This window comes from Mycteria americana, chromosome 16, assembly GCF_035582795.1.
Source record: "Mycteria americana isolate JAX WOST 10 ecotype Jacksonville Zoo and Gardens chromosome 16, USCA_MyAme_1.0, whole genome shotgun sequence".
Taxonomy (NCBI): domain Eukaryota; kingdom Metazoa; phylum Chordata; class Aves; order Ciconiiformes; family Ciconiidae; genus Mycteria; species Mycteria americana.
In genome coordinates this window covers 11091271-11106024 of record NC_134380.1, presented here as the reverse complement: position 1 = coordinate 11106024, position 14754 = coordinate 11091271, and the positions used below count along the sequence as shown (strand labels likewise).

The window sequence follows — 14754 nt, the reverse complement described above, 5'->3', positions numbered from 1 at the left end:
ATAGTCTTTGTTTAGGGATTCAGAGTTTATCCAAGGACCTTCTTTGAACGCTGAGAACCGACTTCACAGGCATTCGCAGCCTGACTTGCTATTTACTGCAGGCACCAATTTATGTTCTGGAATCATCTCCCCTCTCCCTCCTCCCCCCAAAGTTGATTCTGTTGACTATACAGGGAGCTCAGGCTTTTAACTCTGAAGCACACACAAGTTAGATGCCTGAAGGAGACAGTGTAAATACCCATCTGTCTGGTTAACAATTCTGTAAACAGCAATGGTACAGCGAGAAGATTTCCACCCACTCTTTACTTGGAGGTTAAATTCATATCCTTTTCCCATTTGTGAGTTTTAGCTATATCACAAAGTGAAAAGTTGATGTTGATGATTGAAGAAACTATTCCTCAGATATTCTCTGCAAATGGCATTCATCTCTGTGTTAGAATGGTTCAAAGGAAACATTTATGCATCCTAGATTAATTTATTAAATGAAATTTATGCAGCTTGTTGCTGATGACATGAAAAATTTAGAGCCTCTGCTAACGTGCTCATTTGGCCTCCATGCAAAAACAGACTGTATTTCAATTATCTTAGACTATAGACAAAGAGGAGAGGAACAAAGCTTTTTACAAAGACTGTGTCCTTATAACTAAACCAGCATACTAAAAATGGATCGTGAATCTCTGAATATAACTGGACTGTTTAAAGTACAGCTAAGAAATGCCTGGAACTTTGGTCTGTCTGAGGAATACCATATTTCAAGCACGTCTTTGCAAATGTTTTCTTCACTCGAGTGGGTAACAGAGCGGTTAAAAAGAAGCTAGAAGAAACAGAAAAGGAAGAACGAGGCCAGAAGAAAAGCTAGGACGTAAGTGTGGTGGCAGGAACTCTTAACGGCGAAAAGGTACGGGGACAAAGCAAGCTGAATGTTAAGCTTGTTATCTCTATTAGTGTGTCTGGCTGAATGTCTCTGAAGGCTTGAGCATAACACTGGAGTCAGAGTTCAAGGTGCACGTACGGTGACTGTGTCTCGTGATAGGACTGATGATGTTTGTAGCAGTCCTGAAGACAAGACCACCAGCTGGAAGATCAATTGAGATAAAAGTAATATGCCAAATAAACACGATAGGACTGTAAACTCAACACATCCAGTGCAGAAGCGGCATGTATCCTCCCTGCTTCCTACCTCTAGAAAGGCAGAGTGGCCACAGTTAAAGCAGGAGGTAATAGGAACGCTGGCCCCTGGAGACCCAACTCATGCTGAATGGACCCTTCAGCCCATGCCACCCCTCCGGCTGGACTTGCCGCTCCAGTGCTCCTGATCCACAGGACTAAATGACATTTCTCAGCCTAAATAGCTCTAGGCTCTATCGCACGGGCTTTTCACAGTCGCTCACAAACAGTACAGTACTTATTTTCCCTGAGGAGCTTCCTTCCCAAGTCCCCTCCCCGAGTCACAGCAGTTTCTGGGTTTAATGCTTAATCCCCACTTTTTACTCTATTCCTTACCTACGCTGTATTTCCCCCTCTCTCTCATGAGGTCACAGCCTTTACACCACCCTTTCATACACAAACTGTTCTGGCTCCGTTTCCCAGAGAGGACATGGAAATTCTCAGTGAGACTCTTCAGAACATTTAGCTGCTGAACTCCCGAACATCTGAATTAAGCCATGTTTATTACCTAAATACACTTGAATAGGTCTTCAAGAGAAAAATAAAAAACACACCCAGGTCAAACATACCCTACCTCCAGCATTTCATGAAATGCTGGATGACAAGCATGAAAAGCATTAAATACCCTCCAGCATTTCAAGGAATTATCACTACAATTTTAAGCAAAAGCAAAAGAACGTCATCTCAGCCTTGATAATCCAAACACTGGTGAAATCTCTTGGCACAAAGTTAAACGGTCAAAAATTATCAGGGGAGATGCCCAACCATTCAATGTTAATCTAAATAACACACTAGAATATTTTTAAGGAACTGAGCATGAAATTGTGCTTGGACCCTTAACATTAGGCTAGCACTGAGTAAGATGTTTGTTTTTAAATATATACACTTCTATATAAAAACAATGGTTGTGATTACAAAATTCATATTTTACCCCAGCTAACCTCATTCTTTTCTTTAAATTAACCTCACTAGAAAGTTATAAAAGAAAAGACATACAGAAAGATCTAAAGAATATTCTTCCTCTCCTCTTAAGAATATTTTCCTCTGCTCCACCACACTGCTAAAATAAGAACAACTTCCCATCACTACCTTGGATACTTGTCCTTGCTGCTGGCAGGTAAGATTACAGCCAGGCTTTTTTCACTTTTAACCAGCTGATTCTGCACTTCTTTACGTCTCTTTCTTTAATATAAAAAGGCATATTTAAGCTCAACCACATCTTTGTCTTGCTCCCAACTTAAAAGTGTAGACTATTTCTCTCATCTTTAACATGATTTCAAAGTGATTTTGTTAAATACCCAGTAAAATATTTCTGAAGGTGTCCTGTTTCTTTCCTATTTGGCTAAATAGGACACGAAGACAACTATAATTATTCCTTCACAAGTTTTACAGAAGTCAGAACCCAACAATAAATGTCGCAAGAAAGGATTTCCTGAGATACAGGGAGATTCTTCAGCTATCACGTAATAGCTTTCCACTTCGCTGTGGAAGCATGAATAATTGTTATTTTAAAATGGAATAAACACTATTAAAGAAAAGACGAACCAAAACAAAAGGCTTATTTATACATTCAGGTTGGCATCTAACCTCAGAAAGTATGTCCATAATTCAGCAAGTAACACCATCTTGCTACCACAATAATTCATCAGCTTTTTCATAGGGGGTTCTCCCTGCTAGGAAAATGAAATTTCATAGACTTTGGCTCTCTTACTAATCTTGCATCTCAGTTTTTTCACACTCACTCAGTCATAGCACTTCAGCAACTATTTATAGCAAAAAATGGGTGTAACAGTGATCATAGTGATCTATTATTGGGGGGTTTTTTGTTGTTTTTTTTTTTTTTTTTTTTTTTTAAGAAAAAAGGACAAGCTAATGCCATTTAAACATTAAGATCTCCAAAAGCTCACTGGAAGTGTTCCATTCATGACAATTTATGAAAATCTGCTTGAAACGAAGGCGAGTACATACTTGACTCTGCCGCAAAACGTCCCTGCGTGACGCCCTGCTCCAGCACGAGCGCTCTGCCGTGGTAGCACGGCTCACCCCGAGACACGCGCTCTCAGGACGTGCCCAGCCGGTGTGGATATGGGGAAAAAAGCAAAGTCATTAACTTTTCTGTCAAATGCACCTGCCTAAAATTCGTTACTGCGAAGTTTGGGCACACGATATTTCAAACATTTGGGCTTGTGGAAAATGATTCCAGCAGAAACACTTCCCAGGTATTTTGAGCTAAATGGAGGATGTAATTAGAAAGTGGGGGGGTAGGGGGGGGTCGGGGGGGTGGAGAAAAAAGGGAGGGAGTGCAAAAAACCAAACAACCTTTTTTCCTGTGCTGACGGTGCCATAAAGCCCGACTATAGATACTGCAACCCTTTCAAAGGCAGGAAAGGCTGAGGCCTTCGCTGTGGTGTCCACTGGCTTTGAAGTGCCGAAAGCAGCTGCTCCCAGCAGATAGGAACTGTGGTGCTGCTGGCGTTATTTTTTTCTTCAAAATATACTTTCACATCTAACAGCTGCAAGTAGAACAAAGTTGAGCTAAAGTATATTTAAAGAAAAAAAAGTCACCAGTTTCTCTCTAAGGGTGTTCTCAGTGGATACTTCAAAAGAAAGGGGCATTGAATCAGATGAAGCTGGAACCAGGAGTGACACGTGACAGCTGAAACCAAATACTGCAAGATCTAAAATTTCTTCTTTGCTTTATTAATGGATTAAATGCATTTGAAAAGTTAACAAAATATTAACTGCCATGGTTTTGTGTGGTTTTTTCCTAATTATTTTTCAAGGAAAATAAAAAAAAATACATATCAGTACATATCAGGTGATTTATTGATATAAACACCAGATAAATATCAATATATAATATATCAGTATATCTAATCTGTAGGCAGAGCAATCTTTCAGCCCCACAACCAACAGTCCATGTTCACACCAGGAATCTCTTTGAAATCAAAATTCCAGGAGAGTCCTATGAAGCACAGGCAACCATTCACATAAAGCAGAGATGTAAAACCACAGCTCAAGTTCCTACGCTTCCAAGATGTTTCTCAGGTTGGAGAACCGGATAGCACATCAGTTCATTTGGTTCTGCATTACCAACTTGATTAAATTTACGGGCAACTGAACTGACCAGTGCCAGTCACTGCCACTCACCATGCCAACCTACGCAAAATATATCTGAAGGTCAATTTTCTCTCCCTTGGTGTATAAATTCCATTTGACAATTAGATTCAGACACTTGAGGCAGAACATCTCAAAGCAATTACTACATTTCTCAGGTAACTACGGTATCCGATTTTTGGTTGGGTGTCTATTTCCCGACTGGAAGTCTGCTACAGCCCTGCTGATACGCACCACCAATTCTGATTTACGGCTCTATTTAAACAGTTTAAATCAGTCTATTCCTCCCCAAGTAACCACCAAAGAAATATGCAGCAAAACAAGGCAAGGAAAAGTCTGCTTTAAAAATGGTTTAGAGGTTCTGAAGCATAAATAGAGAGTAACACAGAGAAACAGAAGTTGGAACTACTGAAAGGAAATTTTAAGAGTGGAAGAACTGAGCTCATACCGCTCTGTGGCTGGGCTGCAGGAGCTCTGTACTGCACAAATGACAATACAAAAAGAACGTCGTTTCCAATGATAACCCATTGAAATCTGCAGGAAGGGTCACATATTTGTCATGTTCTCAAGCTGTCAAAGAACATTCCAAATGAAGTATGAAGAGAAATAAATTTTAAAAAAGGGCATAAACAGGATTCCTCTGAAAATTCTTCTGAGGCTCTCACTGTTTAGTGCTGAAAGCCTTTTCTTGGGTTTCAGTGATGTTTCAAAGTCTAGCTGTTCTTCCTTACAGTAAAAAGTAGTTATCCTAAATAAAATAAAAGTGAAGAAGTAAACATCTCCTCTTAGTAGAAAATGCTTTCACTGATGTTTACCACAATATCAACATTGTTACAGAATACCAACGTAAAAAGATTCACCAAAAAAGTTTTAGGTATCACATTCATTTCTTGGGTTTTGGGGTTTTTTTGATTCAGTCTCCAGAAGGTCTGAATAGAATAGGCATGATGATACAAGAACACATAAAAAATAAACCATGACACTACTAGGCATTATCGTTTTCCTTTAGTGTGCAAAACCAGCAGATTATTTGGCAGAAGACTGTATCTACGGCTTGGTAGCTCTTGCCACGTATACTGAAAGTAAAAAAATTACTTTGTAGGTAGGAACAAGATTGTCATAACATCTGATGAACTGCAGGTTAGTACTTATCTCCATAGATCGTGTTCCTAAACCTGAGAACAAAATCTTTGAATAAATGCTTACTTTGGACTTCAAAGATGCACCACAAATTATGAGAACTGTAAACAAAAAAGTGAACCAACAATATCACTATAATGATGCGAATATAAGATTCCATAAAGAAATTCACCTTAAGGCAGACGCCCAACTAACCCCACCACTTCCCATCGTCCTCCCTTCAGTACGTCCTTTAACTGACACGTCAAATTTCCTCACCTTTAATGCAAGCAATTATTGCAATGGCTTTCACATGAATAAATAATTTGAAGAAAATCTATTGCTATGATTACATAGTACTAACTGCATTTGTGATTTCTAGCCTTTATTCCAGAGATTATACTAACTCAGGACAGAGAGGTACAATTCTTACTGTTCTTTTGGCAAATGAGGTCATCTGCAAGACAACACCCACGAAATAAAACCCCCCAATATCTCTGCAACCTGGACTATTCCTGAATCCTTAAATAGAAGAATCATAAATAATATCACCAAGTAAAACAAAACGCCCGTGGAGATACATCTGATACATGGGACAGCTTCTCACCCGTTGTCCGGTGACACCACAATTAGTAATGTTGACAATTCTGAGTGAGGATAAGGAAAATACTTTGATCCGAACTAACAATTCCCTTCGATTCAAATCGAAGTTGAGCGCCATGCACAAAACACACTATTGTTCCTCCCAAGCACAGGCGAAGGTCTCTCAACACCTACCAAAGTGACCCCGTTCCTTAACGAGTTGAAAAAGCCCCTTCCAGACAGACCAGAGCAGGTCTCGTACCACAAGCCAACTGCAGTATTTCATCCTCTTATCAGCACAGAAGATAAACAGAAATGAAACCACATTTCCCTGGTGGAAATGTAAAGTTATATCCATGCAAAAACATTGATAAGAGAGAACTTCAAGCTTATGGACTAACTGTATCATTGCTAAAAAAATTTTTTCAATCCTTTAACAGGTGTTACCAAACCGACACCACTTTAGTTTCATGACAAAGTACCACCTCACACAAGTGTTTGATGGGCTGTTTCAGCTGCGTAGCTCTCAAGCCTGTATCGTGCAATAATTTGTCTGCTTCTATTTCTGTTTTTTCCCTTTACACTTTGCAACACTGCTGAACAACTTTCTTGTCTCCACCCAAATGTTTCCTGAATATTTCCCAACCCTGAAATTACATTACAATAAAGAAAATCACTATCAGTGGGCCAAAACAAGCATTCATATGAACACTCCCCGTGTTAAAAATGATAAAAAAGAATAAAAAGCTCTTTCTTGACAAGAAGAAAAACAGATAACACATTAAATAATTTCATCTGGCCATTATGAAAATAGGTGTTGCCACCTGTAAGCCTGGGAAAAATTTGAAAGAGTCAGAGGTACAAAGGATTGCAAAGAGGAAAGAAAAATATTTTCTATGTGGACTCTTCCCCCTCCATCCCCCATCGCATAAACTCTGCATACCTATAAATTTTGTCTTTATACAAAGAACAGCAACGCACAGCGAGAACAGGATTAAGCCTGCCACAGGAACTGACCTACATCTGCATGAAAAGATGTCCCTCCTCCCCTCCACCCGAAGGAGCAACCGACTGACCTGTTGCTCGTATCTTTGCTTGAGCTCTTCCAATTGCCAGGAGAATTCTTTAGATTGCTTTTCCCGGAGCGATTTTGATCTGCTTAGATCTGCTTCAACCTTTTCCATCTACATGGTAAAAGAAAGGGAATATTTCATTGTTTTTAAAAAGGCATAGCTTGAAACATCCTTACGTTTCTACAGTTGTTTGCAAACCATCACAGACACAAATATAACTTGCTGAGAATGAGAATACTACTATTTGTATGGAGTGAAAATTAATATTCAGTGAATACCAGATTATTAGTTACTTAAGGATATAGTGATCACCTACACCATGCCACTCCCTGATTACAAAGTACTGGCTCAGTTTTTTCGCTTGACAGTGGTGAACATCCCATCAAAATTAAGTGAATATTTTTTCTAGACATACTTAAGACTCAAATATATTTCACTTCAAAATATATTGCCTGTGGAAATTCAAGGGAAATCACGTGTGAGTCAGTGCACAAACTACACATTTAAAGTGAGCCTTTACATTAAATCAGTAAAATAACTTAAAAGAGAATTATTTGGCTGCAAGTAAAGTTCTCTGAAGATAGTCATCGCTTATGAATAATGAGTCCCACAGATTCCAGCACACAGCATCAAGGAAGCCATTTCATAACCCTATTAACAAAGGCTTTTGTATCAAAAGCCCAACTGTTAGCTGTACATCAGGCACATTTCCAGGGGAATATATATACACACACACACAGAGTATATGCTGCAATGCATACTCATCGATTACTTTTAGATCTAGGTCCCAACACAAGCAGCAAATAAAACGTCTCCCTAAAGACGAGAGAAAAGGGGTGTAGCTGTCAGGAGGACCAGTGCTGCCACAAGTCCATCTGCTGTACCGAAAGAAGAAACGCATGAATTCCTGAACCACCAGCCAAAATCCTGTTTGGCCTAAGGGAGTGCTCCGTCTTCAACAGATGTCTTTGCCAATCGGCCTGGACATCACTTCTAAGCCAGGGAAAGAGGAGAAAAGGCAGTACTCAGAGTGGGAAAAGCATTTTATTGGAAAATAAGTGCAGCAAGAGAGGAAGATACGGGACTAGATACAGTTGGCCAGATAGAAAGTGGAAAAATAGAATCGAAAGGAACAAGTTATCCTTCCAGTAGCTCTTGAACCTCACTGCTACTGTCTGCTATGAAGAAAAGGGACTCCAATGAATATTTTATGAATAATTTCTTCCACCTCCAAACTTACTCAAATTGCACGTCCATGGCCATATTTTACTCAGCTCAATAAAAACCAGAAAAATAAAAGATCTCATTTATTAAAGGATTTTTATTTTTAAGAGAATGAAAACATTCTAAATAGTGAAATAGCAAAAACATACGCAAAGATGCTTTAACTCTACTGGCTTTTGTGCTTTACTTGTTACGTCACATTCATATATTTCTTACAAGTGCAACGAGGGCTCTTGATCGTTATTTGCCAAAGCCAGGAAACACTGGATCTAAAGTACCATGACACCGTCTATGTATGGTTTCTCTTTTTGCTACTTACTATTAGAAAAAAATGCAGATCTTGCAGTTAAAAATGTACCACTCGCCCATCAACAGGCATCAGGTGACCCTTAATAATCACAAGCTTGACAAAATAGGAAGCAGATGGCAAAAAAAAGTCACAAAGCCAAACTAATGAATCAAATATTGAGTACAAGAACTGAAAATGCCAGACCCCATCCTACTTATCTCCATAATTAACTTTACCACACACCAAAAAAAAAATGGTTTTAGAAGCCCAATATTTCTAGTGTAATTAAAAGTACAGTGTTGCTATAGCCACTACACTTTGTTTTATAATTAGTATATTCCACCTAACCACAAAAAAAGAATTTTCCAATATGTTACAATCTAACAGGTGATTTATCTAAAGAGTATGTGTGAAAGGACAAAGCTATGAAGACAGCTTCAGCAGTGTTTCTTTGATGTATTTCCTTGAACCTTGGTTCCTGTAGAACAGTACTGCTCAATCGTACAATATCATTTACTATTTCTATATTTTAGCATGCAAGTAGGGACAGAATAAACCCATGGCTGATTCTTGGAGTACAGCAAAATTTATTTTCAAAATTTCCCAGAACACAGCAATATTCTAAAAGAAATTTGCAGTCATTTTTGAATGACAATTGACTAAGTTTTCCAAATTCTTTTGCACATTTTTTTGTTTTGGATTGGTTTTGTTTGCTGGATCTTTTTAAGTGAATGAAACTATTATTAGTCTTTCTAGAATTAGACTATATCCCTTTTGGAGCAGAAATAAGATGAAATTTTAAGTCATTGTGAAGAAGTTGGAGGAGAGTCTCACAGCACGGAAAATGTCGGATTAAAATTGTAGGATTTGTCGTATTGCCCTCATGGGTCTAGTTTGCAGGACAAATCTTGCTTTTATAAGTTTGTTCTTGCTTTTTTTATGTCCAAATTCTATTATTTGCTGTCTGCATGGGTCATAAAAACATCAGCAATGCCTTACTTAATTTCTCACTTTTGTTGAACGTTTTCAGAAAAAAAACTTCACGAGAACAACGGAAAGAGAATTTGTTAAATTATCAGCCGGCATCCTTCGAAATCAATTACAATATCAGATTGCAGCATCCTACTGTCAACAGCAAGGTTTGGTTATGATAGGTGAGCTTGGAGAAGTGAGTATATGGTCAGGTAGAATTACAAGCTTGAAATATGCAGCGAGATTTCAACCACACGAGCAAGTTAAGGCAATACTCCCTTCTCTCCCCTTCTTTTTGATCGGCTGTCACTCGTTCCTTATTTCACTCATTGTGCTGCATTTGTAAAATCCCAGGGCCAAGGGTTTAACTATTGTTTGCTCCATAAGGAATTTAAGACACTAAAATCTTTTTACATAAATGCCTGCTACTAATTTCCAGGGACAGAAAACGTTCAGGGCTTTTTCTGTCCTCTGCACATGAGTGCCGGCAGCCACAATGGCTCTGCCCCTGTTTAGGCTCAAACTGATTAGAAGACCTCATTAACGCAAGACAGAGTCCTTCCGAAAAGAGGAGGAAGAGCCACACATTTAAGTGGAAAATGACAAACGTTGTTCCATAGGGGTGTATAAACTAACACTTTATACTCTCACTCCTGAAAAATCCCTAATCAGTATCATAACCGCAGATATCTTTATAACAATGACAATTCTGGCTTTGTTAGAGAGATGAAACAACTGCTAACATCCCTTTTTGACTTGCTAGCAAAGACACTACATTCTGAAAGATTTTGATGTAGCACTCTCAAGTGAAGCATGTTTCTGGCATTATAAGATCAGAATATGCTATCCTACTGAGACAGAGTTTCAGAAAGGCTGGCATTGTGACCTTCTCACCTGCTGTTTCATTTCAGCATAGACTTTTTCTGAGTTCAGCTCCACCTGCCGCTTAAACTCCTCCAGGGCAGCATCTGCCTGCTGGGCCTGCAGCCTCTGTACCTCTGTCACCCGAGTCAGCTGCTCCTCCTTCTCCCTAGAAAGTCACAGAAAATTTTCAGAGTTCAAGTATCAAATAAAAGAACAAGTGTGCTAGTGTAAAAGAGAGGCCTTTAACCCTATCAGTTTAAAATAGTATTCAGATTTCAATTTCCTGTCCCAGCTTCTGCCAAACTTCCCTTAGCAATACCTTGAAGAGGGAATAGAAGGCTAGAGTTATTTTCACTTTCTCGTAGTGAATTTTGCACACCTAATTGTGGCCTTCATAGCTTACGACAACACCTCCATCTCCAAAGTCTGCATTGACTTGAATGGTTTACTACCTGCTGTATAACCCCCTTTTTTTAATCTCACCTTTAAAAGTATATTGCCCCCCCAATAGTTAAATGAATTCCTTTCAGCACGATCATCTTCTCCCGTTAAAAACAAACAAAAAAAATTATCCCAATGCCATCTTTGCTCAGAGAGGATGCAGGATTATTCACGGCTTGACATACATCAAAATGCAAAGCAGGGTAATGCGTGACATATGGTACCTTCTTAATCTATTAGAAACCCATAATGCTGTAATATCTATTCAGCCTTTAAAGTAATGACAGATGTTAAATCTTTATGCAAAGATATTTCGTATTAACAGCCTATACTACTTGACATAGTAATGTCAATACATATATAGAAATCGGTTTGGGTTTCTTAAGACATCACAGTATATCAATAGCAATGCATGCATATCATTTTATGTGCATGCACATACGTACACACATCTAAAAAACAGACACATCCACCATGTTGACACATCACAGACAAAAACTCTGATCACTTGTAAATATCTAATTTTTTGATGTGAGTCCTCACATAGAACACCGTCAGGCAGCGTTATTAACTCTCTGTTACACGTTTCTGATATCGCAGGTCAGTGGAGCTGCCTGACTGCGTTAAGGCGCAGGGGAACACAACGCTGGTATCAATGGAGAAAGCTGGCTCCACCAGTGGTTTGTAACAGAAGACACATTCAAACAGACCCGTGGTTGACATTTTCATCTTACAGGCAGAGGAAGTACCTCATGATAAATTTCCCATTTTGACAGAAATTATTTCCACATAAGACACATAAGAGACAGAAAAGACCAGCTAATTCATCTGGTCTGTCACCTTGCCAGCGCTGAACTAGCTATTACAGCACTGAGCAAGCCTTTTATAAAGGTCAGGAAGCTGCCAATCCCAAAGTTACAGTATTCACATCCTCTTCTGTGGTTTTCATACCAGACTTTGACAATGGGACAAAGAACATAATCCTACATCTTCACAAAGCGTCCGTTTGCAGTGTAGGAGAGCAGGGTAATTCCATTAGCAAAGAGATCAAAGAAATGCCACAAGCCCTGAGTAAGTATATTACTGTTTGCTTTTGGGTTTTTTTCATTATGTATATTTAAAAAAAAAATTTGATTTTGGTACCTTACTCACAGCTGATGGAATAATTGAGACATAAGGAGACTGCTATTTTCCTCACAGAAAAAGGAAAATACTTTTCCTACCCAGCAGAAACTGGAGCAAAACAGAACAAAACCCTGTATCACATTTTTGGTGGTAATTGTTTAGCGTTTTTGGTTTTGTGTTCATAAAAGAGCGTGTGCAAATTTTCTTCAAATTCACTAGAAAGCTTCCATCACTCCTACACAGATATCCTTTATTTCTACTGTCACAGCAATTCCATTTCCTAAACTCCTTTGAGGGGGAAGCATATCTGTATCTTAATCTAAGTTACCATATTCTCCATTCATTTAGAAGACAAGAAAAATTACACAGCAAAAAAACCCCAACACCAAAATCAACTTTTTTTTTTTTCCCTGTCTAAATTCAAGTGGCAAAAAGAGCATTTACGATTTAAATTTCTGCTACGGAGGATCCGAAAGATCAAAATTGCAAGCACAAAAATGCTCAGACATTTCTCGGAATGGGCACACCAGTGATGCCTCCAGAGCTAAAAGTGATATGAACTGTCTGATGAGTTAGTCAGGCGTGGGCTCTAGCTGCAAAGGCATTTGGCTCAATTATCCCCTTGAAACCCGTGTACTAGGGAGCTGCTAAATATAGACGTGTTTAAGTTAATGGCTGTTTGATACTCAATTACAGCGAGCATGTTGTTCCCCTCTCCCACAACGCAATCTACCAGCAGTTCCCAGGAGAGAATATGGAAGATGAACTATCTTCCCAGACCTAGGTACGGCCCGGCACCCTGCAAGCGAAGAGGGGAGCCGGGCAGCAGAGGGTTCGCCAGCAGAGCACCATCCACACGGGCTCCCTTGGAGGAAACGCGGAGAGGGGAAAAGCTCAACTTCTCCGCCCAAAGATCCTGAATTCAGTTATGGGCACTGGGTCACAAATCTCCCTCCCCGCAAAATACATCTAATACTTCCAATCCACACTGGAAACAAAACCAAAACCCAAAGCTTATTCAAACATATACACGCTGGTAAGCGTCAAGAGACATCGGAACAACATTTTTGGTCCAGTCAGATGGAAATGCAACAAATCTAAGCGTAAAAGGACAAGATGCCAGTTCTTGTGCTGTTAGCGAGCCTCCAAATTTATACATCTTCTTCCCGAGGAATATCTTTTTATTTTGAAATATTATGATGTAAACTTTTAGGAACCTAGTTTTATGCACCTTCCTTTCTTTTAAGGACTTAATCCCATGAATAGATGCAACATCTCATTATAACCAGGAATAAAACTTCATTTTTTAAGGATGTGGGAGCTAGCGCTCTCTACTTTTTGTGCAGTTAAGATTTGTACAGAAGCTTAGAAAACATGTGCAACAATGGACCACGGTTCACAAATATAAGAAAAGCTTTACTTTTTTTTCCCAAGACACTGAGCAATGTGCCTTGCATGAAGCACTGAAATAGTCACTTTGAAGATTATTTTTTTCAGTTGGACTAGTTGTGGAGCTGAATACAATACAATTACATCACTTAAATCCCCTAAAGCCGAGCCGGCCTGAATATAAAAATAGGGTGAATTTACTCTTTGGCCCCAATTTAAAAAGCAGCAAATTCCTCTTGTTTCAGCGTGTAAAGGATATGGCAACAGAATTAGCAATCTTACACAGCACAAACCATCTCAGTGGAAGTTCACTATGAAGTCCAGAATTGCAATTTCAGAAAGCAGCACTCTGAAGTGGACTGATAAATGGAAAATATAAACGTCTTACATACTTCCTCTTCATGCTTAATCATAAATATTTTCCTTGCTTCGTCAAATGTCTTCCAAGAGGTAACAACTAAACACAGTAAGACATTACAGCATTGCAAGGGAAGTTAATGAAACACAGGGCAATCCCGTGATTTACACGGGAGGTTAAACAAACTCAAGATGTCCCAGCAAACGCGGTATGAGCCAGCGCCGTCACCCGCAAGGGGCTCATCGTTCCCTGTACGAAAGCAAGGGCTGACCAACTGCAAACAAGAACAGGAGATGCACCTGTCTCGGTCACAGCCTCTTCAACAAATTAAAATATTTCAGACTGCATATAAACATACAGATGTACAAAATGTGTACCTCCGTGAGCTACGCGTGGACAACTTCTGCGGACAGCGAGTTTCACATCCCATTAGCAAATCTGCACACAAGCACCCTGTGCGTGGTTTAGAGAGCTTTTCAGTGATATGAAAAATAACTAGATTGTGAAAATCCTGATGCCTTGTTATAGAAATTATACCAGGCTTTAATTCAGGAATATGCAAATTCTTTGCCAGGTTTTCAAATACTGCTGGCAGCAGTGGAAACCCACTTGTGTCCAAGCAGCCCATTGTTTCCTGAGTTTAGTGGAGCACAAAAGCAGAGCAAGGAATTTCTGTGGTAAGGATACCTTTTGCCAGTGAATAAACTTCTGAAACTTAGATTCTGATGGACCCCGCAAGAGGGAGAGGCTCCACCTCTTGTCTAGCACAGGTTAGTATGACTGGGTTTATACCTGTAGATGAAAATGAATCTTGCTCTGTAAGGTTGAGGCATGGAAAAGCAGAGTAATGGCGGAGCCTTCGCTCCCACTGACGAAGCTGAGATCTTCACAGGGTGATCTGCTCGGTCTCCTGCCGATTACCCCGATGATCCCGCGTTACACATATGCACTCACCCTATGTATTTAGATTTGCTGTACTTGCACAAGTCTTTGCCCGCTCCTTCCTCTCCTCCCCAAATATTAACACTTCTGAG

General features: G+C 39.5%; 1 protein-coding gene across 5 annotated transcripts in view; it reads right to left on the bottom strand.

Moving 5' to 3' along the window:
- CEP112 (centrosomal protein 112) overlaps positions 1 to 14754 on the bottom strand; it is a 175446-nt gene that overhangs the window by 96718 nt on the left and 63974 nt on the right. For all 5 annotated transcript variants that reach the window (XM_075519264.1, XM_075519266.1, XM_075519263.1 and 2 more), the window contains 2 exons: positions 10438 to 10573; positions 7062 to 7169 (listed from right to left, as the gene is read on the bottom strand). In XM_075519264.1, the coding sequence (XP_075375379.1) occupies positions 7062 to 7169; positions 10438 to 10573 (244 nt within the window). The remainder of the gene's footprint in view (positions 1 to 7061; positions 7170 to 10437; positions 10574 to 14754) is intronic.